The sequence below is a fragment of the Chelmon rostratus genome, chromosome 18 (genome assembly GCF_017976325.1).
Source record: "Chelmon rostratus isolate fCheRos1 chromosome 18, fCheRos1.pri, whole genome shotgun sequence".
Lineage (NCBI taxonomy): Eukaryota > Metazoa > Chordata > Actinopteri > Chaetodontiformes > Chaetodontidae > Chelmon > Chelmon rostratus.
Window position 1 is genome coordinate 19,412,293 of NC_055675.1, and position 26,103 is coordinate 19,438,395.

The 26,103-nt window shown below is 41.9% G+C and overlaps 1 protein-coding gene across 2 annotated transcripts; it reads left to right on the top strand.

Moving 5' to 3' along the window:
* Positions 1–3,067: 3,067 nt before the first annotated feature.
* On the top strand, positions 3,068–24,593 carry LOC121621830 (kinesin-like protein KIF3C). 2 transcript variants are annotated; one of them, XM_041958489.1, is made up of 9 exons: positions 3,068–4,663; positions 17,134–17,235; positions 17,538–17,660; positions 17,923–17,931; positions 20,320–20,438; positions 21,309–21,425; positions 21,736–21,844; positions 22,682–22,827; positions 23,533–24,593. In XM_041958489.1, the coding sequence occupies exons 1-9, from the start codon at positions 3,248–3,250 to the stop codon at positions 23,618–23,620; spliced, it is 2,229 nt and encodes a 742-aa protein (XP_041814423.1). In that variant the 5' UTR covers positions 3,068–3,247; the 3' UTR covers positions 23,621–24,593. The 2 variants fall into 2 exon arrangements, with proteins under 2 accessions (XP_041814423.1, XP_041814425.1); XM_041958491.1 differs by lacking the exon at positions 17,923–17,931.
* The last annotated feature ends 1,510 nt before the right edge of the window (positions 24,594–26,103 follow it).

Below are 26,103 nucleotides of genomic sequence, written 5' to 3' on the forward strand. Positions count from 1 at the left end.
TATGATCAAAAGCTCCAGAACAGCCACTAAATGGACTTTGTGGTGAGATCGTTTTGTCAACTACTGTTTCCAAGGTCAGCAGAGAAGTTTTGAAGCGTTGGTGTACAAAACATGCAATTCAATGACACAGAGCTTTATGAAATTTTATCTGGAATTTTGATCTATTTTTCTGACATTGAATAGGCCAAACAAATACATGAATCACATGACCACCCAGAACTTCTACCTTGAACTGTAAAGCCCTGCTGACTTACACTTCCCTGAGGCTGACTCATGAAAGGTGATACCGCGGGCGCTCGAGCAGAGGGGATTTTAAGCACGAGTGTGGGTAATTTTCCAGTTCTGCTTCGTGAAACTTCGACAAACGCTGCAGTAGTTTGCAGGCATTAAGTCGGTCCTTTGTCATGTGTTGCTCGTGCAGCCAGAGTGAAAACATCTTGGTGAGGGGGCATTTTAAAGGTTATGAAGTGCTGAATTCCCCCTGTGGTTGAGTCTTTCCCCTCTCTGGTTAGTGAAACCTGCGTCAGCACACACAACACTGAAATTATCATGTTTGAAATGAGATTATATGGAGATGCTGGTTTTAATGGGACTCACACAAAAACACAGAACCCCCCCACACACACACACGCACACACACACACACACATATGACGTCACCTGGAAACCAGTGGTTTAATGTAGAGCTGCAACGATTAATCACCAACTATTTCCATAATTGATAAATTGGTGTGAGTTATGTGTTAAGAAAAAAAGTCTAAATTATCTGATTCCAGCTTCTTAAATGTGAATATCAACATAAAGTTAGTTACTTCACAAATAAAGATTTTTTTCCATATGAAACGTATGAAGAGCTTATGAAATATGACCCAACAGTAGCCTGTATACAAGTACAGCTGAAATGATTAGTTGATTAATAAATTAACCAATTGACAGAAAATTAATCAGCAACTATTTTTAAATTAAGTCATTTTAAAAAACATTTCATGGTTCCAGCCTCAAAAAATGTGAAGATTTGCTGTTTTTCCTTATTACTATTAGTTTAATTTGGTGTTTACAATTTTGATGTTTCAATTATCTTTATTGATACCCGTAGGGAAATTAATTAACTAATTTAACCCATCCTAAGTATTAAGAGCAGCCGGCAGCCACTGAGCAGCACCGGGGATCAGGTCCAGTTCTAAGGCAGTGACAGAAGAATTCACCTGACATCCACGTCTGATGTATCCAGTAATGAAAGTAATCACTAGCTGCAGTACAAAACACAATAGCTCAAAATGAGCTTCACCTGAACCAGCTACAGCAGTAAAATCCTGCTTTCACACGAATACATGAGTCATAATAAGTTTGGTATTAGTAAATGATCTGAAACTTGCTGCTCCACTGCTACAAACAGTCATGTGTGCTCTCATGAATCTCCTGACCTCTTTTGGTGACTTTGACCATTTGCAGGTCATAGTGTATGCCACACTTATATCACCAGGTGGCGCTGTTGTACCGTGGTTAAAAGGTTAAATAAGCCTGGTAATGATTAATTTTGCATTTGGCCCCCTTGTCCTCAATTTGTGCCACTTTGGGAGGCCAGTTGTATAAGAACTGAACGAAGAACGAAATTCAAAGTAGGGAAAGTCACAGCAGTTTTGAGTTCGATGTAAAACTGATTAATGGGCTCTTGTAATGACACACAAGGATCTTCTTGTGCACCATGGACCCAATTTACCTGAACTGCCATTTTAGTTTCAAGACCAACGTCAAATCTTCCACGTATATTGAGATCAAACATCTCCTGAAACTGATGTAAGTCGTGTGAAGTTCTTTTACAGTACACGTTAGATAGAACCCTTTGGAAAAGACACAAAATTTACTGATTTTGATGTCAGACAACCTTAAAACTACTTGAGAGGAAAAAAGGGAGACTGTGTTTAAGGCAACCAACGGTGTAATGTAATGTAAGTACATTTACTCAAGTACTGTAGTGCAATTTTTACTTGTATTCTACTTGAGCATTTTCCATTTTCCATATATTGTGATATATCAGTATTGATAAAGCTACCCAGCAGTTTTTAAAGTATTTACAATTAGCCCCAAATTTGCCAGCTATGCCGTTAAAGCAATGTGCACATTAATGAATCACTAATTGTAATCCAGTTATGCAATATGTATGATTCTGAAATGGGCCACTCTGCGTAACTTTATTGCGAGTAATTTAATTTAATTTAATTTTTATTTTTTTGTACTTTTAGAGTATTTTGATGCTGATACTTTTGTAATTTTACCTAAGTAGGACTTTGAATGCAGGACTTTTGCTTGTAACTGTATTTTTACACTGTAAAAATGCATGTTTACTGAAGTGAAATATTAGAGTACTTCTTTCACCATTGAAAGCAACAATGGTTAACAACATACAGTCTTTAAACAGGTCAGAGAAAATGAATGAATGTAGAGTAATAGATTACTTTACAAACATGAAGTATGTGGTTTTGTGCAGCTCTGAGTAAATGTCTTTACCTGTGGGAACATCAGCAGGCTAAAATGTTTAGAACCATAAAGAGACAATGATATTTATCAAGTGAATAAAGGCGAAAACTCCATTTCCCATGATCCTTTGTTCCGCTCCGCAGTGATGTGGGGTGTGGTGGTTGAATGACTCTGTGTGTGTGTGTGTGTGTGTGTGTGTGTGTGTGTGTGTGTGTGTGTGTTGCGTACAGGAGGGGAGCTCCGTCTCTCCGCACACACCGACAGAGCCGTGAATCCGCCTCGGAGCATCAGTGAGCGGGGGGCAGGAAGATGCGGGCAGTGGTCTGTAGCGGATCCACCGGGCGTACAGAATACGGACGACATGAGCGGGACATCTGAGAGCTGTGACTGTCGGCATTGTTGGATTTTTCTCCACCGAGTGAATCCGGACGTGTAGCGGCACTGCAATGGAGCGTCGATCCAACGCGTGAGAGCTGCTGACCGTCTGTCTATCTGAAAGCTAATTTTACAGACAATAAGGAAAGGAAATCAGCCACTCACACAGTGGCATTTCATTAAATGTGTTGTAGGAATCGGCGTTATTTGTCACTGTACCTATTTTCCTTTATGATATGATCAAGAAGCCATACTGAATTTGTTATTAATGGTTGAAAAATTCACATTCACACAGGAAGCTGATTAAAGGCATCTTAAAGGTTGCCAGACCATTTTGATTCAGATGATATAAATCGTCCGTTTGCTTGACTACAACAAGAAACAGAAAGCAGTCATGTCAAAAAATAAGGGCAGTGAGTCAGTGAAGGTGGTGGTTCGATGCCGTCCTTTGAACCAGAGAGAGGAGTCCAACGGGCCCGCAGGGGGCATCGTGCAGATGGACCTCCGGCTCGGGCAGGTGATCCTCAGAAACCCTCGTGCACCAGCCAGCGAGCCCCAGAAAACGTTCACCTTCGATGCAGTTTATGATGCGAACTCCAAACAGCGAGACCTGTACGATGAGAGTGTGAGACCGCTGATTGATTCGGTGCTCGCAGGGTTCAATGGCACCATATTTGCATACGGGCAGACTGGAACTGGGAAGACGTACACCATGCAGGGGGCGTGGATGGACCCAGAGAAACGGGGGGTGATCCCCAACGCGTTCGACCACATCTTCACACACATCTCCCGCTCGCAGTCTGATAAGCAGTACCTGGTGCGGGCATCCTACCTCGAGATCTATCTGGAAGAAGTTCGGGATCTCCTGGATCCCAAACATGGCAACGCCAGAGCCCTGGAGCTCCGGGAGAGTCCAGAGTCCGGGGTGTATGTGCGTGACCTCACATCGTGTGTCTGCAAGAGCATCAAGGAAATCGAGGAGGTGATGAACATGGGCAACCAGGCGAGGGCGGTTGGGGCGACAGACATGAACGAACACTCGTCCCGGTCCCATGCCCTGTTCCTGATCACGGTGGAGTGCAGCCAGCCTGGACCGGATGGGAGGAAACACATCCGGGTCGGCCGCCTCAACCTGGTGGATCTGGCTGGCAGCGAGCGCCAAGCCAAGACAGGTGTCCAGGGAGAGCGCCTGAAAGAGGCTGCCAAGATCAACCTCTCCTTGTCAGCGCTGGGGAATGTGATCTCTGCGCTGGCCGATGGGCGCAGCAGCCATGTGCCGTACCGGGACTCCAAGCTCACCCGGCTGTTGCAGGACTCATTGGGCGGGAATGCAAAGACTGTCATGGTCGCCACCTTAGGCCCGTCTTCCCAGCACTACGACGAGACCCTCACCACCCTCCGCTACGCCAACCGGGCCAAGAACATCCAGAACCAGCCCAGAGTCAACGAGGATCCCAAGGATGCTCTACTGCGCGAGTTCCAGAGGGAGATCGCTCGCCTCAGGGCCCAGCTCAACCACAGGAAGTGGAGGAGCAAACAGAAGAAGGAGCAGGTGGACGGCGAGGGCTGGGAGAGAGACGGGGATGAAGAGACGGAGGGCGAGGAGGAGGAGGAGGAGGTCGTGGAGAAGGAGGCGGAGGAGTACGTGAAGCTGGAGGAGCAGCGGTTGGAGATGGAGAAGGAGGCCATCAGAGGAGACCAATTCATGTTGGCCGAGGAGAAGCAGAGGCTCCTGGGAGAGAAGGAGAGGATGATGGGAGATCTGAGGAAGGAGCAAGAAGCCACCGAGCAGCTGACCGCCAAGTACAAGGTGAGAGTCATTCATTCATTCATTCATTCATTCACACATAGTCCCCACAATCCAGGAAGTCAGATTAAGGACATGTGGTCTGTGGGATTATCATGTGTGATAATCTGATGATCTGTTAGTAAGGGACATTGTGGACAATAACAGCTTCATATCTAATTACATCTGTGTGTGTGTGTGTGTGTGTGTGTGTGTGTGTGTGTGTGTGTGTTTCTGTGTGTGTGTGTCACAGAGATCACACATACAGTACTACATTATACACAAACTGTCCACCCCTGATGCATCATATCAGGTATTGATATCAGATATTGGTGAAAAATGAACTCTCTCTACATTAAAGCAGTTCTCCAGCAGTTGAGTAATGTCCTTCCCTGAGACATCCCAGCTTTTAAAGCAAGATGACCCTGATGACATTGTATAGTACAGCCATTTGTGCGATAACAGGGTTTCTAGCAAACACAGGGATAGTTTACGACACTATATATATAATTATTATAGCTGCATTTATAGGAAAAAGCTTATTTAATTCCCTTTTTACAGCGTTTTTGTTTTTACAATCTTATTCTCAGAATAACATGAGGCCACATTGTGATGATTATTGGGAATACAAACCAAACCCACTTGTTTCTTTAAGAAAATAATCCCACACTGTTAATTAGCTCTTATGATAATAAATCAAACATTTGGGCAGATAGACCTCATCAGGCATTAACTACGTCTTGTTGCTTTTTTATTAGAAGCAAAAGACGTATCCTGCATGATAATTCCAGTTCTTATTTACAACCTTGCTCGAATATTTGGAAATTATTTCTAGTGTTTCTACAGATTCTTTTTTTATTCTAGTTGTGTGATTATACTGTAGACATTTCACCTGCTTCAGTATCACTAATAATCACTTCCATTGTAACTCCACTACCAGCACCAGTGGTTCCAACTACTGGTGCCATGTGTGTGTTTGTGTCTGCTGCCCTTTCTCCACAGTCTCGTCGGGTGTCTCATATGTCCAGACAGGAACTGGTGACCAGTGTAGCTTAAAATGTCAGTTCTCTCTATGCCCTGTACACACACACCAACACACACAGGCACCAATCAAAGACTGAGTCGGAGCTGAATTAATTGCTTTGCATATCCAGTCAATAAGTCACCCATGCAGAATGACGCGTCTGCTGTCTGTGATTCTGTAGCTACAGCGGGGACCATCAAACATGAGACACTGCCGGGTCAGCTTACCGAGCCCGAGGCCCGAATGTGAGGAAATGAGAGGAGGAAAGAGATATTTTCAGTGTCTGTGTGGGAACAATAGAAGGGCGAGTTAAGGTTGTTGTATCCTCTTTTTTCTATTTGCTGATGTTCTGTGTATTTTTCCCTCAACCTCTACCAGCGTGCCTTTAACATCTCCTGGAGCAGAGGTTGACTCGCATGTGTTCAGCTGTGGGTAATATAGTGGAAGTGTAAAAACTGAGATTTTCCAGTTCAGAAAGGGTTACAGTTATATAGAACACAGCCTGCATTGTGGCTGCACTGCATTCTGGTCTATCGAAGCCGCTGTCAGTCGACAAATTGATCTGTTTGCCTCTTCTATAATGGATATCTTCCATGTGGGGCAAAATGTTTGAGAGCAAACAAAAAGAAATAATAATTCTTGTAATATTGATATTGACGCACAGTTTATCACAGTGTGGCAAATGTATGCAAAAACAACTTTTTAGGTAATATTAAATTACATGTGTAAAAGAAAACCTAATTTAGTTCATTTTTAAACACACTTTGGTTAAATTTATTAACTTGTTTGAAAATGATAACATCATATGACACGATCATATCACAAGGCGATAACACTAAAGTCAATAAACAGTAACATTGAATCATCACATGACCCTACTGCTGTGTATCAGTGCAAATGTGTGACTTCTGATGCACAGAGAGTAGCTGCACTCCGATTATCCCAGTATGACATTGAATTGTCATCATTTGGTCAGTTATCAGTGCAATAAATAAAGCAGTGCTGAAGTGTTTAAGGGGGTATGTGGTATATGAAGGATTCACATGGTGCAGGATGAGCCAAAATAACTGTCCATAGTTGTGTATTTGTGATTTATTTTATGTAATAAATGCACACTGCAGCATACATTCCGAAGAAAAGGTCAAAAATTCCTCAAATTGGCGAAAATATTTGTGCCAACCTGCAGTAAACTCATTTATAAGAGCAGTGTAAGCTCTCTCTAGTTTTTGCCTCATCTTTTTTAGGATGTGGCCCCTTTTCTTGCCCAGTGAAGGTCTGAGTTTTGGGAAAGTCCTGTGAGACAGAGTTAATGTATGCCCTGCTTTCATGTACGTTCCTGTGTGAGGCGTCTCATATTTCTTCCCCTCACGCTGTCCTCCAGAAGCAGCGCTAACACTGCTTAGTGCTAAACCGTGTGTGATCACACAGCACAGTTCAGAGGGTCTTTGCCGCTGTGTGTGTGTGTGTGTTTGATGCTGACAGGGTGGCTGCTGAGTGAGGTCAGTGCAGCGAATCAGCAAAAGCCCTCTGCGCCCCGAGGAGGAAGATGATTAACGGCGAGAAGTATTTCCTGCCTTTGATGCATCAGCGTGTTGGTATTGGCGCATAACTTGTCATGCACAGTTTGTCATGCAAGATGCAGTTTAATTAGTCTGCTCCAAGATGCAAACATTTAAAGTTTAAATATGGTGATTTAATGTATTTTTCTTATTGTCAACAAATATCATGGAAAAGACCCAAACTACGTGTTGTCTCTGTTGTCAGAGCCTGATATCTTATTCCTCTGTGTCATAGAGCTCCATTATTGTCCAAAAACTATGAAAAACACATCAGTGAACCATAACGTTACACATGTTCCTTCATGGTGGGGAACATGGTCACTGTAGTTTATGAGTCAATACCAGTACACCATCCTGCTGCTGTAAATCCTCACTGGAGGAACCAAATGTGTATAAATCCACCACTAAAAATAGTCCCTAACAAACTCACACTTTCCTCAAGTTTGAGTAACGTTTGCTAAAAACTACAGTGCCCAGAAGTTTTAGGTAATTTTAAAGTCTTTTTTTAATGTAAAACTATATATCTGTGACCGATTTTTAAAAATTGACATCACATCATTGGCCTTTGTTGATAGAACAGAATAAATACAAAAACTCTCCTCTTTAAAGTGAAGAAGCCAGATGTTCAGATCACAGGCCAATTTCATTCATTTATGTCTATATAGAGTCAATTCAGGTCAGTATTGTTTCTCCAGTTAAAAAAAGAAATCTCACCTACTACTCTCAGAAACAGTTGTAAAAAATGTGATTCTGTTTATTTTGGTTGTTTTTTGTATCTTCCAGCTTCTTAAACACTTTTAAGCAGACTCCATCAACACTACTCTTATTTAAAAACCTTATAATACTTAACCCAACATATAGATTAGAAATAGAGGATGTAAAGATGGTACAGTATATATGGCTCAAGTCTATATTCAAATTTTTCATCTTTTTAGCTCATAGAAATCCTGGAACAGCAAAATTTCCATGTTAATGAAATAATGTAAGAATTTATCAGTTTGCTTCATGATGATCAAAAGCAATAATTCATCATTAAAGTGCCTTTTTAGCTCCCATGACAGCACTGATGATCAATCAGCCAGTTCTAACAGACCCCAGCTCAGCTTTCCTCGGATTGGCTCAGACTGATATTAACCCACCAATCACAGAACATGACCCGCGGGTTCCATTTTTCTCCCTGCTCTGACGGCCAATGAGAGAGAGGTTGCTAGGCAGAGAGACACTGAGAGAAAGAGAGACTGGAAACGTGGTGAAAATGAGCCCAGAAATAAGCAATTATAGATAACATCAGATTGAAAGGCAATCGAGTCCCTTCTCCCTCTTCCTCTCTCCCTTCCTCCCTCAGAAACATCCACACAGACACACAAACAGCAAGTGTAAGTAGGTCAGGGAGCAGCCTTGTGAAAGTATGCCGGGTCAGCTGGTGTTTCTGCAGGGTGCTGTTGGCTAACTGGCCTTGAAGGTGCGGCGCTCCATCTGTGGATTGTGTTGTCATGTTGGTGCAACTGTTAGGTTAGCTGTTGTCTGCTCTGCTGGAAGCGCCACCAGCTCTCATTTACACGGGCAACTGTAATGATGGACGGACGACTGTTGGCGCTGGTGTGAGAAATCATCCTAATCACCTTCCTGTAGCAACAATAAACCAGACGTGCAAATTGCACACCATGAAAACAGATTAAGAGCTTAAGAATGCATTCAGATATTCAAATAAATATTCAGATATAACATTCAGTTAAGATATCACTGAGCATTTCCTGTTTAGGAATGATTTATCATGATGCTATCACACCAAACCTAGTATTTCTAGTGTGCATAGGAGACATCCCAGTAAGAGCGCCAGTTGCACTTGTGTTTCACAGGTAATAATCCTTGTTCAGTACATTTCAGCAGCATCACAGCATCGCTTTGCAGGTTATGAAACAGTCAGGTATCAGCACAGCCGCTGAGCAGAGCTTCATGCTGAGCAGCTGGTTCTCATAGGGAGGCTGCCTTCCGTCCCTCCAGTGGACTATTCTTAGATCCACTTTTCTGGGTCGCAACTGTAACATGTCCCTACTTCTTACTGTCTCTGCTCCACATCACATATCGCCTTCTGTCTGGCCAGTTTTTAGGCATCTGTAGGTCCTTTAAGAAGACTTCAAATGTCTTAAAGCTATCTGAACTTAAGACCTCCAGACATGCTTTTATTTTGTCACCTACATCGAGGTTTTATTCTGATAGATCACAACTGCTTCGTTCCATCTCACTTTCCTTTAGTTGATCTGTTTCTCCACCTTCTTAACTCAACCTGCCTTGTCTACTACTATTTGTTTAGTAGTGTTCTGCAATTCCTGAGAATGGCTTTTCACAACCTCTCAGAGAGACGGCACAGGAAATAGGTCCATTTCATCTTGAATTAAGAGTCTGACATTACTGTTTGAGAATATCACCACACACTTGGATCAAATTGAATTATAAGTCTTATTTATGGTAACAGGAAAATGATATCGGCACAGACGGCTCTCAAGAGTGTGAATGTAATAAACTGAGACTGAGAATAAAAAAACTCCTCCATGGCAAGCTGCCCAGATACAGACTGTGTGGGAAAACACTGAGCTATTTCTCTCTGGTTCTTTTGTATGAAGCCCAGCATAGATGTTGCATCGTCGGGCTGTAGAGCAAACAGAGGAGGGTAACTTGGCCTGGAGCAAGATGATAATTGAATCTTTCAAATGAAAAACTTGTAATTTTTTTCTTTTTTTCTTTTTTTTTTACTATGAATGCTTCTTCCAGTCTTTGCTGTCTTTCTTTATAAGAGGAAATGGACGTTGACTGTCCATTAATGTCTTTCCTACATCCTGCCAGCTGAAGTTGAGCCAATCAGAACGCACGGTCAACAACAATACCCACTGCCTCATGGGAAATATTGTCAGCGTAGCACAAAAGCTCAGAAGTACACGTAAATGCACACACTGCGCACACATTGTGCTTACATATCGGCTTTCCACAATATACCACAGACATTCATTTAAGCACAAATGTGTTTTACATAAACACGCACACACATACACACACGCACACTCACATGCTTCACGTTATGGATAGAATGACTGCTTCCTGTTTATATAGCTGCCTTCCTGTCTAATTAGAGGAAAAAGTCCGGACAGAGAGAGAGAGAGAGTGTGTGTGTGTGTGATTTCACACGTGTTTGTCTGTATAGGCTAACGAACAGAAAGCGCTCATCGCTGCTCTCCATCTTTCAGCATGGAAGCCTGCATCACTGAAATATTGATGAATCAACTCTGTGTGTGTTCATGCGCGCGCGTGTGTGTGTGTGTGTGTATTCATGATCTGAGCATCCAATCGTGGGCTCAGTGGAGAAAGCAGAGCCACTTCTTTAACAATACACACTCTTCTGTCTCTCATAGAGGGAGAAACAAACACACACAGACAGAATAATATCTATGTAAACATAAAATATTAAATATGTTGATCTTCAAAGGAAGGCAAAGTGAAAATGTCAATTTTGGACGAATGATGTAATATTTTGTTAATGTAACCACTGCAGCCTCATAAAATATACAAAACAATTATGTAAATGTTTGAATAATTAATATGGCCATTTTTTTCCAAGCTGTGTTAAGACTTCTGAGGACAAAATAAGTTAAAATGAACCTTCTTGTTTTAAAAGAGGACAACAGCTGTTAGCATGTTGCTAAGTTTTTTTCAGTCCACAAATTCTTCTTCCTAGTCAAAACCTGCCACCTACACTACCCACAATGCAACTCGACTGTTGACAGGAGGCTTCGGTGTGTTATGCTAGCAGCAGCTAATGTAGCCACTAGCTGCTAGCCTGGGCTACACAGGTCTGGTAAACTAATTTTTTGCTTTTGCTATGGGTTGTAATGTGTCTAATGTGTCAGTGAAGACCCCAGGAAGACCAGTGACCAGCCTGTGGAAGCTAATGAGGTTCCTACAAAGAATAACAAATTTTAAGATGCCCACTGATGATTACCGGCAAAATGTCTCTATGCTTTATTTACTTGTTTGTTTATCACATTAAAAAAACTAGACATCTGTGCATCTGATGGAGAGCAACGAGCAAATCAGATGTCTTACAGACTTTCATTGCCATCACAGCGTAGCTAATCTGACACGTTAACTCAGAGCTCAGTAGACTGTGTGTGGGTGCGTCCCCCAAATTAAACTGTGTAATACAGCCCCCTTTAGACCACATATCATCTTTTTTGACCTGGTCAGCAGGTTGTCAGTTCATGCCTTCTGAAACTGTCATATTCACTTCAGTTTAGGCAACAAAAACTATCATAGACCGTTTATAGGAAACAGAAATTGATTGGCGGTCTCTCATATCACAATGTGACATTTTCTTGATCCATTCAACCACCTGGACCTCCTCTGTTTGTGGACTTTGCAGCTCCGTAACAACATCTCACTATTTCCTCCTGACCGATGCTGCCGTTTTTCTTGTGGGTAGAGACTCAAGCTTCAACAAATGTGGCCTCTAAACCGAATCTGTGCGTTGTGACCAGCTCGCTGAAGGATAAAATCTGCCTCTTGAACCTGATGAATGAGAATAAAAGAGGAAAATGCAGTTTACCCTTTGAGAAAAATAGTACTCTGATGTGCACATTGCTTTGACATATGAGCTAATTTGAATAAACAACGAAATAAGTCATTTTACAAAGGCAGGATGAAAGGATGCTTTTCAGGTTAATCTGGGGTTTCCTGTCTTACACTGGGATCTGCTGGTTCCCTGTCACACACCGGATCTCCCTTGTGTGTTTGTCAAATGCAGGAGATGACTGACAGTGAGTGAATGGTAATAAGATTTTAGGCTTTAAGTTGTGGCTCCTTAAGTGGTTTTTGCATCGACCAGGACTGATGTGAACCAGATTCTCAGAGATGGTCTGACCTTTGTCCCTCTGTTTTTTTCCTACTTGTCTTTCATGCTCAGTGTCTCTTGTCTTTCGACTTCTCCTCCGCTTCTTCTTCTGTCTCTTCCCAGCAAGCTCTCCGTCTCTCCGCTGCACGCGCGAGAGCCGTTGTCGTCACGTTGTATTTATAACCCGGTCGCTCCCAGCAGGCCCCAGCCTCGCTGTGATTGGCTGGCTGATGCGGATGAGCCAACTGAATATGCAACGCATCCCATCCTCTTCACTTTCCCATCAGGAAATCAAATCAGTCACAGCCAAAAGAATTTTTAGCAGCACTTATGGGCAGATTATACATGTGCACAGAAATATGCAGGCTGGCACACACATGCACTCACACGCTCCAGGAAAAGTGTGATGCTTCAGTGTTTTCTTCTGCTGTTTTAATCCATCCTGCAGACTCAGAAACTACAAAATTATGGATCATCTGACTTTGTCGGATACTATACTAATATCCAGGCATTATTATAGAAACAAGTAAGATTGTGAGGGTTTAAGTACACCGCTGTGATCAAAAGGGTGCAATGGATATATGAGACCCCCCTCAAACTGCACAGGAAACAGCTACCGATCTGGAAGAATTTCAGACTCTAAAATCAATCGGTGCGACCAGTTGGAGTTAAAATGGACCTTAATATGTGCCCATTTTAAAGGTTCTCCTTCTAGATTTATCCACAGCGCCCTCTACAGTGTTGGAAAGCAATGGCAACTCCTGCATGACAACGGCGCAAGCATGAACACAATAATTGTTGCAGATAGCGCACACATCCACAGAAAAGACGTATCATCCTCAGAGTTTTTTTTATTTTTGTTTGTTTTGTTCTGATTAATTTGCATTGAATGTCTTATTTTTGATTGAGTTTATTGAGTTGTGTATGGTGAACGCTGGAATAGTCATGTTCAACACGAGTTTATAACAAAAAATGAAGAAAAGGGGCAAGATTTGATAAGTTTATACTTCTTTCTACGCCTGTTTGGACATTAATTATTTATTTATGTTTATTACAAGTTTAATTAATTTTATTGGTTACTTTTGTTTTGTGTTTCTTTCTTATATTTATTTAGCACACACACCTTGTAAGATATAAGATCTACTTTATCGATCAAGCAAACAGAGAGGCAGCCAGGACAGTCCTGCCAAGCAATGAGATGTAGATACAGGAAGGTTTATAATGGCATGTTGAACAAACTGAAGCTTGACTGTGACCTTTAGAAAACATTAGACATCCTGACTGCATCTGTGTGCGTGTGTGTGTGTGTGTGTGCGTGTGTGTGTGTGTATGTGTGTGTGTGTATGAGTGTGTGTGTGTGTGAGAGAGAGAGAGAGAGACTGAAATCTCAGTCTGCAGGGATGCCTGGAAACAGAATAATGAGTCGAATGACAAGCGAGTCGTCACTCATGTGATTGAAGGTCATTTGGACTCCTCACTGAGTCATCCTGCTCCTCCTCCTCCTCCTCTCATGTCTTCTTTTCTTCTTCACCTCTGGTAAATCAGCTCAGATGTGAAAGAGCTTGACCTGAACACTAAGAAGCACTTGGAAGTCTGCCATGGGAACCCATGACACCATGACTGCAGTAAATTTCAGGAGAAGTTCATTTCTCTCTAGACAGAGATGAGATAAAAAGTGCAGCTTACAAAACAGCCTCACCACATGATACTGTTAGTCGCTGTTCTGCAGCTTTCGATCATATTACATGGTCTTCCTCAGCAGAGGGGCTTTGCCCAGTGGTTATGGAAATATAAATGTTAGAGTTTCCATTGTTCTGAACACTTGAAGGACTTCTCCTCTTTGCTGGCTTCAAACAGTCTTTGGAAACAGCAGGTGGTAAAAACAATCTTGCCACAAGCTTCAGCCGTCCACTGTACAGTGATGCTAAAAGTTAAAGATTGATTGAATGGTGGGATGATGGAAAAGGGGTTAAAAAGGCATTTTTTCATTTAATCTCCACTATAAAAGTGACTATGTCTGTGTCACAATTGATGTTCTTGTAAAGGTGAGGCGAGTTAAAAGAACAGGTTTTATGAACTTGCTTCAACGGGCATATATTCTTCAGATAGATTTCGTGGTAATGTGGCATCAACCTCCCGCAGCATAGAGCACCATATGATTTTCACAAGGAATGATAGTTAACAATGCTAGCAAAGTGTTTGTTTCCGTATAACACGTTCGGGAAAAAGGACTCTTAATGCTAGCAAGCATAAAAACAGGCTATCCAGAGGACATGCAATTTAATTGGATGCTGCTGCATTTGTGAACTGATGTACTTGGGGGTTTTGACACAGTTTCATGAACCCAGTGAGACTCACTTTGGATCGTGATGTAGTGTTGTGTTTTTTCTGAAGTTAAAACATGAATATGTATTTTCCTCGCTAGAGAAATGCATGATGTGTGTTGCAAGAGGCTGCTGGAGAAAAACTGTATCAGTGAGTTAAATATAAAGTGTCAAGTTGTCCATTGAAGTCCTTTCATTGCCTGCGTTACAAAAGCCTGAATGTACAGCATTTTCATCCATCTAACAAGCCTTCACGAGACATGTGTGCATGAGAGAGAAAATACCCCCTGACATGAATCGGCCCTTTAATGAAGCTGAAAGAATATGACAAAACACAAAGGGCAGCAACCCAGGCGATCACACACACACACACACACACACACACACACACACACACACACACACAGAACACAAAGACAGCTCAAAACAAAGAAGCTTTCTGTACAAACCTGCAGCAGACGCATCCTCTCTGAAGGACTCCACTGTACTCTCTGCATGAGTTTGAGTGTGTGTTTTTGTGTATGTATTAAAGAATGTATAGGCTGCACACAGTTGACACACACACTGTCTTTTTGTATAAAGTCCTGGGACTGGAATGTGGCCAACACACAATGGCCGTGGCCCCTGCTTGCCCTTTTGGGCCCATTTGTTCTTTCTTTTCCCCTCCGGATTTTTACACTTTCTTCGTCTCCTTTTCTCTTCCTATCCTGTTTCTTGTCTGTCTCTGTCTTCCTGCTTCTCTGTGTTCATTTTATATTTCTGCCCTCAGGACAGAGTACATGTGTGTGATTGTGTGTGTGTGTGTGTGTGTGTGCGTGTGCATGTGTGTTTGATTCACCTTCAACACAGATTGCATCACTGTGGCCCCAGGCCTTTAATCTCCACGGTAACCAAAGACGCTGTGACCAGAGGCATGAAATGATAATGATTCTTCATCAGAGCGAACACACATATTTAAAAAGAGACTATGCGGCTTAGAATTTCCTTTTGAAAGCTAGAAATGATAACTAGAAAGCACTCAGAGCAAACCTCCGAACGGCTAAATAATACTTCATAGAACTACTGTTCTAATCATAAAAACTGTGTAGATATTATTAATATGAATACAAGATGCTAAAAAACAAGAGTGAGAGTCTTCAACCATGCTAGCAGTAAGATGCTAACCTCAGTTTGCTAACATGTTTACACTGACAATGGCAGCATGCTGATGTAATGTTTAGCAACCATGTTCAACATCTACCTTGTTAGCATGCTAAAGTGCAATGTTTATCGACCAGTTCAACATTGTAGTTTAGCGTATTAGCATACTAAACTGTAATGTTAATCTACCAGTTCAATATTGTAGTTTAGCGTGTTAGCATGCTGAACTGTCATGATTACCTACCATGTTCAACATTGTAGTGTGGCGTGTTAGCATACTAAACTGTGATGTTTATCTAACAGGTCAACATTGTAGTTTAGAGTGCTATTCTAGCATGCTAAACTGTAATGTTTATGTACCATGTTCAACATCTTAGTTTAGTGTGTTAGCATGCTAAACTGTCATGTTTGTCCACCATGTTCAATATTGTAGTTTAGCATGCTAGCATGCTAAACTGTAATGTTTATCTACCATGTTCAACATTGTAGTTTAGCGTGTTAGCATGCTAAACTGTCGTGTTTATCTACCATGTTGAACTTCTTAGTTTAGGATGTTAGCATGCTAAACTGTCATGTTTACCTACCATGTTCAACATCGTAGTTTAGCGTGTTAGCATACTAAATTGTCATGTTTATTTATCATGTTCAACTTCTTAGTTTAGTGTGTTAGCATGCTAAACTGTAATGTTTACCTACCATGTTCAACATCTTAGTTTAGCATGTTAGCATACCAAACTGTCATGTTTATCTACCATGTTCAACATCATAGTTTAGCGCGTTAGCATAATAAACTGTTATCTACCATGTTTAACATTGTAGTTAAGTGTCATTTTGCTCTGGTCCACTACTGACTGTGATTCATGTCAGAAGTCTGAAGCACGACAGGGTTTTAGCCGAGCTCAGCTTGTTGTGGCTTGGTGTCATCATGGGGAGGTTAAGCTGCCCGCTTCCAGCTCCGTCTGCCTCATCAGCACAACGTCTGCACTGACTGCAGCTCCAACACTCACAAAGACTTAACTGTTAGAGGTCCAGATGAACGTAGTTTAACCTCCAGAAACTCAATCCTTGTCCTTGAGGCATACGTTTGGACACATTTTCTCCATGATTGTAGCTACAGTACATTTTTTACTGTCAGTTAAAACTTTCATTAATTGCGTTACATTATCATGTCAAATTAAAACTTTATTCTCAACATATTACAACTTAATCTTCTTTCTTTCAATGGAATTGTTACTTTTTTGGTAATATTATACTTTTTTCCTCAAAAGTATGAGTTTTTCTGGTGATTGACAGTTATGCTGTAATACATTTGATAACACCAGAGATGTTTGGATCCTTAATTCCTTTAGACACTGATTTTTATTTTATAGCATCTACAACTTACATAAAGTATGAAGTGTAAATAAACTTGATGTATAGATTTGTGAAAGGGACTGACACTGAGAAACTGTGTCGCTTGACTCTGCAGCAGGACGTGAGGCTTCTTTACAGACACTGCAGCTGCATCAAGGACACAATACAGATTCTTCATTATAAACATCAATATCTTCTTTTGTTTTACTCAGGCGATGGAGAGCAAGCTGCTGGTTGGTGGAAAGAACATCATAGATCACACCAATGAGCAGCAGAAGATGCTGGAGATGAAAAGGCAGGAGATTGCTGACCAGGTAAACCTGTGTGTGTGTGTGTGTGTGTGTGTGTGTGTGTGTTTATAGAAGTAAGGCACAGAATTCATGTTTCCTACATCACAGTAAACTGCATTTTACTGTTAGATTACACTCTTGGAAGATAATAGCTGAAGCATGAATGAATGAGGGGGTTTGTATGTTTTTGTAGTTTTTTAATATTGAGTGTGATATCGGGTATGAATGTTTTAATATATTTTAGCACATTTGTTCCCAACATAATACAGCTGCACAATGCATGCTTTGGCTACAGTGAGCCTTGACATTTCAACCGATGCTTTCAGTCACGTAGCGAGAGGGAGATTCAGCAGCAGATGTTGGCCCAGGACGAGGAGACGCTGGAGCTGAGAGAGACTTTCACTTCTCTGCAGCAGGAGGTGGAGGCCAAGACCAAGAAACTCAAGAAGGTAAATGATGCACAGATACTGCGTCTGCATAGAAAATTCATTCTGAATCATGCAAACACACGCTGCACAAGCAGGAGGCCTGCTGGTTTGTACATACACACACACGTTTATTAACAGAAGGATAAAAACATGTGTTTTTACATGTACACACATATTCAGATTCCTTTTTTGTTCCTAATGTCAGTATATTCCTCTTTACCCCTGTTACCCCTGACCCCTGACCTGGACCCCCCGCCTCGGACACATGCTCCATAAATCTCAGTACCTCAAGGTTTGTCCTGCCGTCCCCTCTCCCTCCCTCCATCACTCTCTATCACTTTCCACGCTAACCTTCTCAGTCTGTTTTCCCTTCCTTGTCAAACTGCTCAGGAGCTCCCAGTCCCAGCAACTCACTCCTGAATCCCTCAGTGCAAACCCTGAAACACACTCCAGACATTTCCAGCCCCTCCCTGCTCGTCTCGCTTCCCAATCCACTGCACGGCCGGCAGGACTAACCCCAGGCAACCCACTGTGTGAGCGTGGATGACAATGTGATTAATGGTCCGGTGTTGATCTTTGCTCTGCTGAAGCGCTAACGCAGCACGCGTGCCATCCACCCTTCTCTCACTGCATGGTGTCGTCTCTCTGGGGAAAAAAAGGAGGATAACGATTGGATGTTTTTACCGTCTCAGTCTGTGGAGCTTTTTGACTTTTAGGGTTTAGGTGGTCAACAAGCTTGTTGAGCTCGTTGCTGCGGAATGTTTTGTAGTTGATAGCTGATAAATGGGAGCATTTGTTAAGCCAGATGTACAGTGTAGTTGTGCGTTAAGGGGTTAATGTGTAGGAGCGTGTATCCTATCTTCAAAAATGTAACTGCCATGAACAGTGATTGGCCAGCTTGGACTGATTTAGTTTTCTCCCACAAGTTTCCAGCGCTGGAGGAGATTGTTGGTATGGAAACGACTTTAAAGGCCCCCTGTGCAGTTAGTAGTATTGCTATGTAGCAATGTGACCGCAGGCGGCGGTCATGCATCAGCAAAGGCAGAGAAGACGAAGACCGCAAGCGAGAAAACACGGATAGAAACAGCGATGGTTTCGTTTTTGTTTTAGGGGGAAGGAAATACATCAACACGATCGATAGGCCTCAAGGATGCACACAATGCAAAACACTGAACACAAACAGACATGTTTGTTTGTTTACAGGAAAACTCCACAGGGCGCCGTTTAAACCTTTGATGGAAAAGCGCAGTAATCTTCTCCTTTTCAGTAACATTCATCTAGCAAAGCCATTGCTGCACCAGAAATAGTCCCCTATTCAGTCATAAACTTTACCCTTTTTAAGGATGTAAACACAGTTATTGTTGGGAATATAAAACCCTGATTCCAAAAATATGAGCGCTGTGGTAAACATAAATAAAACAGAATGTGAGCATTTGCTGATCCTTTTTGACATTAACTCAATTGAAAACAGTACAACAACAATATATTTAATGTCTGACCTCATCAGATTCATTGATTTTTGTAAATATCTGCTTATTCTCAATTTGATGCAGCAACATGCTTCAAACAAGTTGGGACAGGAGCAACAAAAGACTGTGAAAGTTGAGGAACGCTCCAAAAACACCTGTTTGGATCATTCCACAGGTAAACAGGTTGATTGGCAACAGGTGATAGCATCATGATTGGGTGTGAAAGGAGCATCCTGGAAAGGCTCAGTCGCTTACAAGCAAGGATGGAGCGAGGTTCACCACTTTGTGAACACATGATTGCACGAGCTCAGGAACACTCTGTAAAGCTGTTGTCAGTCAACACAGGTCGTTTGAAAATGATTGAATTCTGCAGTTCTTTAAACTTTTTGGAATTGGGGTTGTAATGAAACCACAATATGGGCTGATGTACGATACATGAACTATACATGAAAAGCTATGCTGTAGCGTCCTGTCGTGGGACTGTACGTAGCACTTTGCGTCAGTATAAATCAAGCTTCAGTTGCATAAACCCTTTATTTAGACGACTACAGGAGTCACGTTGTCATAGGCAGTGCCTGGAGAACAGCAACTGCATTGATGTTTTCAGCTGAAAGTTAACTCTGAATTAAGAAGTCTGAACAGGAGGAAAGAGTCAACCAAGACACCTTTAATCCATCAGAGAAATACCCTTGAGTGATCGCATCCTGCCCTTGTGCATTTGATTTTTTTTTACCTTATTTTGAAATGCTGTGTTTGTGTATTAAAGTACACACAGTGTACATGTAATTCCCTTTAAAACATCCAATTGTGACTTCAAGCAGTTTTTAACAATAAACCCAATTTTGAGCATTTTTTATGTCAAAGAATATGGCAGCACATCGCAGAGGTTACTGTGAACTGCAGTGTCCTCTCTCAGGCTAACTACACCAGGGCTAAAGTCAGGATTAGCCTACTTGTTCAAAGCCCGTTCAGTCAAAGAACGAACAGTGTGAAGGCTCAGGAGCACAGGAGGAAAGAGGAGGAATGAGCTGGAGAGGGGTGCTGATGCTGCCGTGCTCCTATTGGCTGCCCAGTTCTCCAGACGCCAGTGGCTCCAGTCTTGTTGCTATGGGCAACCAAGCTGCAGCGAGACGGAGACCAGTTCATGAGCGACATCTCTCCTCCTCACCCCCTCTGTTTGTCTCTCTCTCTCTCTCTCCCCCTCCTCGTAGCTCTATGCCAAACTCCAGTGCATCAAAGCGGAGATCCAGGACGTGAACGACGAGCACGTGAGGAGCCGACAGGAACTGGAACAAACTCAGAACGAGCTCACCAGAGAGCTCAAGTTCAAGTGAGTCAAACAAACATCCAGAAGAGTCAGCAGAGTCAGCAAACATGCCTGGATGGTTCAGCAAGCACATCAGATACGTACAGGCTTCATAGGAGCTTCATTAGTCCAAACTTCATTCTTCAGATAATGAAGGAAATCAAGCGGGAACTTGGCTGGCAAATACAAAACTTCAATATGAAGTCCTGTAAGCATTTTATACATATAGTAGTAAAAGTACTTAAATGAACCAACTAGAATTTTATTCAAGTAACATGATTGCAAACATGAGCTTAATATTTGTTTTCACATTTTTCTCATTAGTTTCTCTGGCACAACTTGCCGATTTTGACTTTTTGGACTGAAAAGTCACAAACAAACGTGAGACAAAGATATGCTTCTTTCATATTTTGAAATCAGGATCTGATTTCCAAAAATTGCTTGTGTCTGTGCATCTAAAGACAATCTGGATACAATGTGGGTTTACCAAAAACAGATCTGGACTGGCAGTGTGAGCAAGGCCTTCGACTTGTCATAGCAGGACAAGCGCAGGTGGAACAATCATCATTAACAATGGCTCCAGTCCAGCAAGTGTTGCATTGTTATCCAGCAATTAACATTATTCCATACACCTGTCTGACAAGTCAAAATGAGTCTTCTACAAGTGTTTCCATCATGTACTGCAGAAAAAATAGGCTTAAAAAAAGAAGCACTACAGGAGGCTGTTAAGACGCAAAACAGGATCAATTTATTTTATGTCCAAACAGCGACAACAATGTGAGAATTCAGACCGTGTGTCACTCTACAGACTTCAGCATAAACCCTTCTGAGCTGTTTGTTCCTGATATGTCCTCAAACTGAACCTTTGCGTTGCTGTTTTTTTTGTGCATGCAGGTATCTGATCATCGAGAACTTCATTCCTCCAGAGGAGAAGAATAAGATCATGAACCGACTGACCTTTGACCCCGAGGAGGATCAGTGGAAGTTCCAGCCTCTCGTTCCTGCTGAAAGGTCAGCGTGGGTTTAAGATGACGGGATGTTCGCATTCGGGCCGTCAGGTGGAAATAATGGACTGGAAATGTGTTAGATTTGAGTCGGGGTTCATGATCTTTTGACCCTCCTGCTCTCTGTGTCACTCGCTCTTCTTCTCTTGTCTCTTTCCTGTCATCCTCCACCGTTATTAAAGCAGAAAAAGAGACTTAAAGGAGAACGCATCTTGTCTGGAGCTTCATGAAGCTGCATCCTGGCATTTTTAACATTGATCTCTAATTGATTTTTTTCTTTTTGTTCCTCATTGATCCTCCTCTCTCCCTCTGTTCAGTAAATCCTCGCAGATGAAGAAAAGGCCGACATCTGCAGTTGGATACAAACGGCCAATCAGCCAGTACGCCAGGGTTGCCATAGCGATGGGAGCTCATTCTAGATACAGGGTAAGTGAGTGTGTGTGTGTGTGTATGGCATTGCAAGAGGATGTCTGTTGAATGGGAAGTTGAGAAGAAACCACTTTAAAGGCTAAACATCTTCAACCAGAGTTTACTTAAAGGAATACTCCACCAAAAATTGATCTTTTGAGCATCAACAAAAACCCCCACAGGTTTGAAAGGCCACAAACTCATAAAACCACCTACCGAGCCCACAGGGAGGGACTTTTTAATTCTCACAACATAGATAGCATTTCCTCAACCTGCGTTTTTTAAGTCCAGTATTCACTCTCTTGTAGCTCAGTTTTGGGCTCCACCTATCTACCTTCTAGCTTTTAAGAACTTTTTGCTGAAAATATGATGTTTCAGAGTGCAGACGGATGCAGACACAGTGGGTAAGGTGATGCTAGGAAGGTTTGTTGAAGGATAGCAGGGTTTTAGGGGAGTGGAGAGGTGGGTGGATGATGGCGTGAGCGTTAGCAGGCGGGCAGGAAGACGAGGGAGAAAAGGAATGGCAGTAAAAAGAAATTAGCTGCAGACTGGGGCGATAATTCACTCTGGGGTTGCCACCACGAGCGTGCCCTTTCACCTTATACATTTATTTGACCCGCTGTTAAAATACAAATGTTAATTAGAGCGGCTTTAAATTCAACGAAAATTTCAACCACATGCTCAGATCATAGTAGTTTCCACATATGGGCTGAGAGTATGTCACCGTTAACGTTTCTGCACATTGTGATGACGAGAACAGGGAACGCCAACAAAAGTGGGACTAAAACCTTTTGTTTTACTTTGCAAAACCTAACGCAGCTAAACATCTGTGTGTATATGTGTGTGTGTGTGCAGGCTGAGAACATCATGTTCCTGGAGCTCGACATGACTCCTCCAAACACCGCCTCACTGGACCGCTCAGCGGAGGCGGAGCCGAACCAAAGTCACTCTCTGGACAACTCGCCCACCAAGGACAGAGGCGTCCGCAAGTCTCGATCCTGGTGAGCCTGAAACAAGAGCCTGACCGGTGCATCAACAGGCTGATATCATCTTCTAGTACTGTACTGTACTTCTAGTACAAACAATTAGTTTGCTGCATTTGTGTCCTTTAATCTTCTTTACTCAGAATTTGTCATCATCTTTGTCACAGAAGTAAAATTTATGGTCCAACTGTGAACTATCCTCCTCCAGTACATCTTCACTGCATCTTCATCACCACATTTGAGAGCTCTTCGCCAGAAAGTGTTACGTATAGGCCCATATTAGCCAATCCTGTTATATGTCATCTAATAAGTAAAATAATGTCAGAGTCAGTACACATCTTGATTATTTAAGAATGAAATTTAAGGCATTAAGAATGTTTGTTTATGTCACATTTATATTATCTCTCGGTGTCAGTGTACCATTTTGCTTGCAGTGTTGATCTACAAATAAGAGTTTGTTTCGTAAACCTGCGTTTGCTGGCCTCTGTCTGACAAGTCTAAATGGTTTAGAGTCAGTGCATCTCCAAATGGGATTATTCAGGATTAGCCACACCCTCGCTAGGCGGTCCTAATCTGGTGGTTTATCTCTCATTTGCTCATCAGTCTGTCATCTCAGTGTTGCCCGATAATCTTATTAACCTGTGTCTAAGATGCATGTAAAGGCAGAGATTACACATCATCCATATTTTAGTTTTAATCTCTGATTTTTTTTTTTTTTTGCAGGTGTCAGACCCCTAAATCCATGGCTTCCTCTTCTTCTAATGTTTCCTTGGCAGCGTGTCACACCGCTACGCCCATGGCAGCACAGTAAAGCTTTAGTGAAGAGGGGGTTTTTTTTATTATTGTTATTTATTTTATTCCTACGCTTCCTCTTCTGCTTTTCCTCTTCCTGTTTTTGGCCAGTGACCCTGGAGAAAGACTTTTCAGTGAGGCCTACAAGCTGGGACACAAACACACCACCTGTGCTGAATCCTGAGAGGTGATTGGCTACATACAGGAGTGTTTAACAAGGAAGTGATCTCCTGGCAGGAAACTAAGTGAACCTCAGAAATACCAGTTCCTCCTGTTCTACGGATGTAAAGACCCAATAGAACCCCTCTTCTTCCTTGCATGTTTGAGACCATGAGCCTCGGATCATCCTCTTAAACAACTGGCTGCAGTGCTGTACTGCCCAGGTGTGTGTGTGTGTGTGTGTGTGTGTGTGGTATCTGTATATACAGGGCTGTATGATTGCCTGTTTGTGTTTCTAATTGCTAACAATACAGATCTGAAAGCTCACAAACTGCTTGAATCGCCTGTAAGATATCAGTGTAAATATTTCATCTCTCTGGGGTTTTTCGGGGGCAGGTTTGGTCTGTTTTCTGTGTAAAAGAGGAGACAGTTGGCTCGGAAGTGAATTCATAGAGACGAGAGTTTGTGTCTTTGTTGGCTGTTGGACTTGAGCACAGTAGAAAATAATGATGTAAGTTATGTTGTCGGTCAGACGAGGTATGCTGAAACCTGAATGATGACCTTTATCGTACGTGTTGTCTCGCATTGTTTCTCCACAGTGTCGTAATTTAAAAACAATGCCTTAAAGTAATCTGAAAGCAGTAGAAACAGTGAGGCATGCCACCAAAATAACTTAACCGGGATTTTTATTCATATCACAGCAATGAGAAACACACACATACATCAAATATTGTTGTGGTGAAATATTGAATTTATTAGATCAGTGTCCAAGGTTTGTTAAACAATTGTAACCATGTTAACGACAATGCAGTATTGATTGTGAAAGTTCTCTATTGGCCATTGAACCAACTCTAGCTCCACTTATTAGCTTTTTTTTTTTTTAAGTCAATCCAATCCAATAAGGAAGAGCATAATATAAAAGCTCAGGAAAAGTTAATTAGTGGACCTTGAGCTAGTGTTGCTAATTCAGCAAACCTAATTTACCAGCTAACACACAGATGGAAAAAACTCAATGATTTACTGATCTGAAGACTTAAAAAAAACTTCATTATGGTTTAAACACAGCCAGCTGTTTTATTGTCACCTGTCAGGACACTTCGTCATACGTTTTCCACTCGAACAGGAAGTTCTCTTTGTGGCCTCAGATTGAGATTCAGCATTGTGAAAGTGCTCACAGAGGACCAGACCCTGGTGTCTGGTCTCAGATTGGGAAGCAGCTGAACAGCAGATAAACAATCAAGAAACACCTCTTCACACAAAACACGGTGGGCCTATAGTAAAGCAGGTGTTGAATATACTGCAGGTCTGTGTGCGGCAACATGCACATGTGTTGACTGCTGAAGTTGAAGTTCACCTCACTGGCTTGTTAAGTCTGCAGTCAGGTGTGTGCAGTTTAGTGTCACTGGGTTCTTTACTTGCCTGAGGTGAAGAGGAGCAGACAGCGGTGGTCAGGCTGACTAATTATCACTGTATTATTGATGTCAGAGATCCAGTTGCGGCTGAGCCCCCTGCCAGGTGTAAGACAGCACAGAGCAGCCCTTTACCACCGATGTGGTGGGTTTTTTAACCAGTTTTTACAATACTTGACACATGACATTGTCCTCCATTGTGTGCATAATATATCATGATCTGAACATGAAACTGATAACCCTGATAGTCACTGAAATTCACAGAGTCATGGATCATTTTAATGGTATTCAACAGTTATGGCAACTTGCCCATTCTAGTATTGCAAATAGTGTTTTTATTATGGAAGAGTCTGATAATTATTTTAATCCATTAAGTCATCATTTTTATCTAGAAAATATTAAAGAATTGTAAAAAATGTCAATCACATGTTCCTAGAGCCAAAGGTTGCATCATAAGATTGCTGATAGTCTGGATGAATACTCAATTCTGATTGGTTGCAGGGTGTCCATTAATTCCTAATAATGGACAGCGGTTCTACCTATATGTTCACCATTCTAAATTAATGTGCAGCCTTTATCTAAGATAAGTTACCATAGCAACAAGGGCACAATCAAAGCCAATGGACAATTTATTTACAACACATTAATAAGACGACATCTAATTATAACAATGAGTGATTTCAACATTTCTTTGATCCTGTTCAGAGAATAAAATGACTCTGATGAGCAGGATACAGCTGAAGAATGAGAAATTGAAATTCAATAACAATAACTTACAATCTGCAGGAAGTACACTGCCCCTCTGAACTTACTGATATGTTCTTGCCTCCCCGTCGTCCATTAATTATTATTAATTGGCCATTATCCTTTATATCAAACACAGAAAAGCAGCAAATCCTCATAATCGAGAAGCCGGAGCCAGAAACTGTTGAAA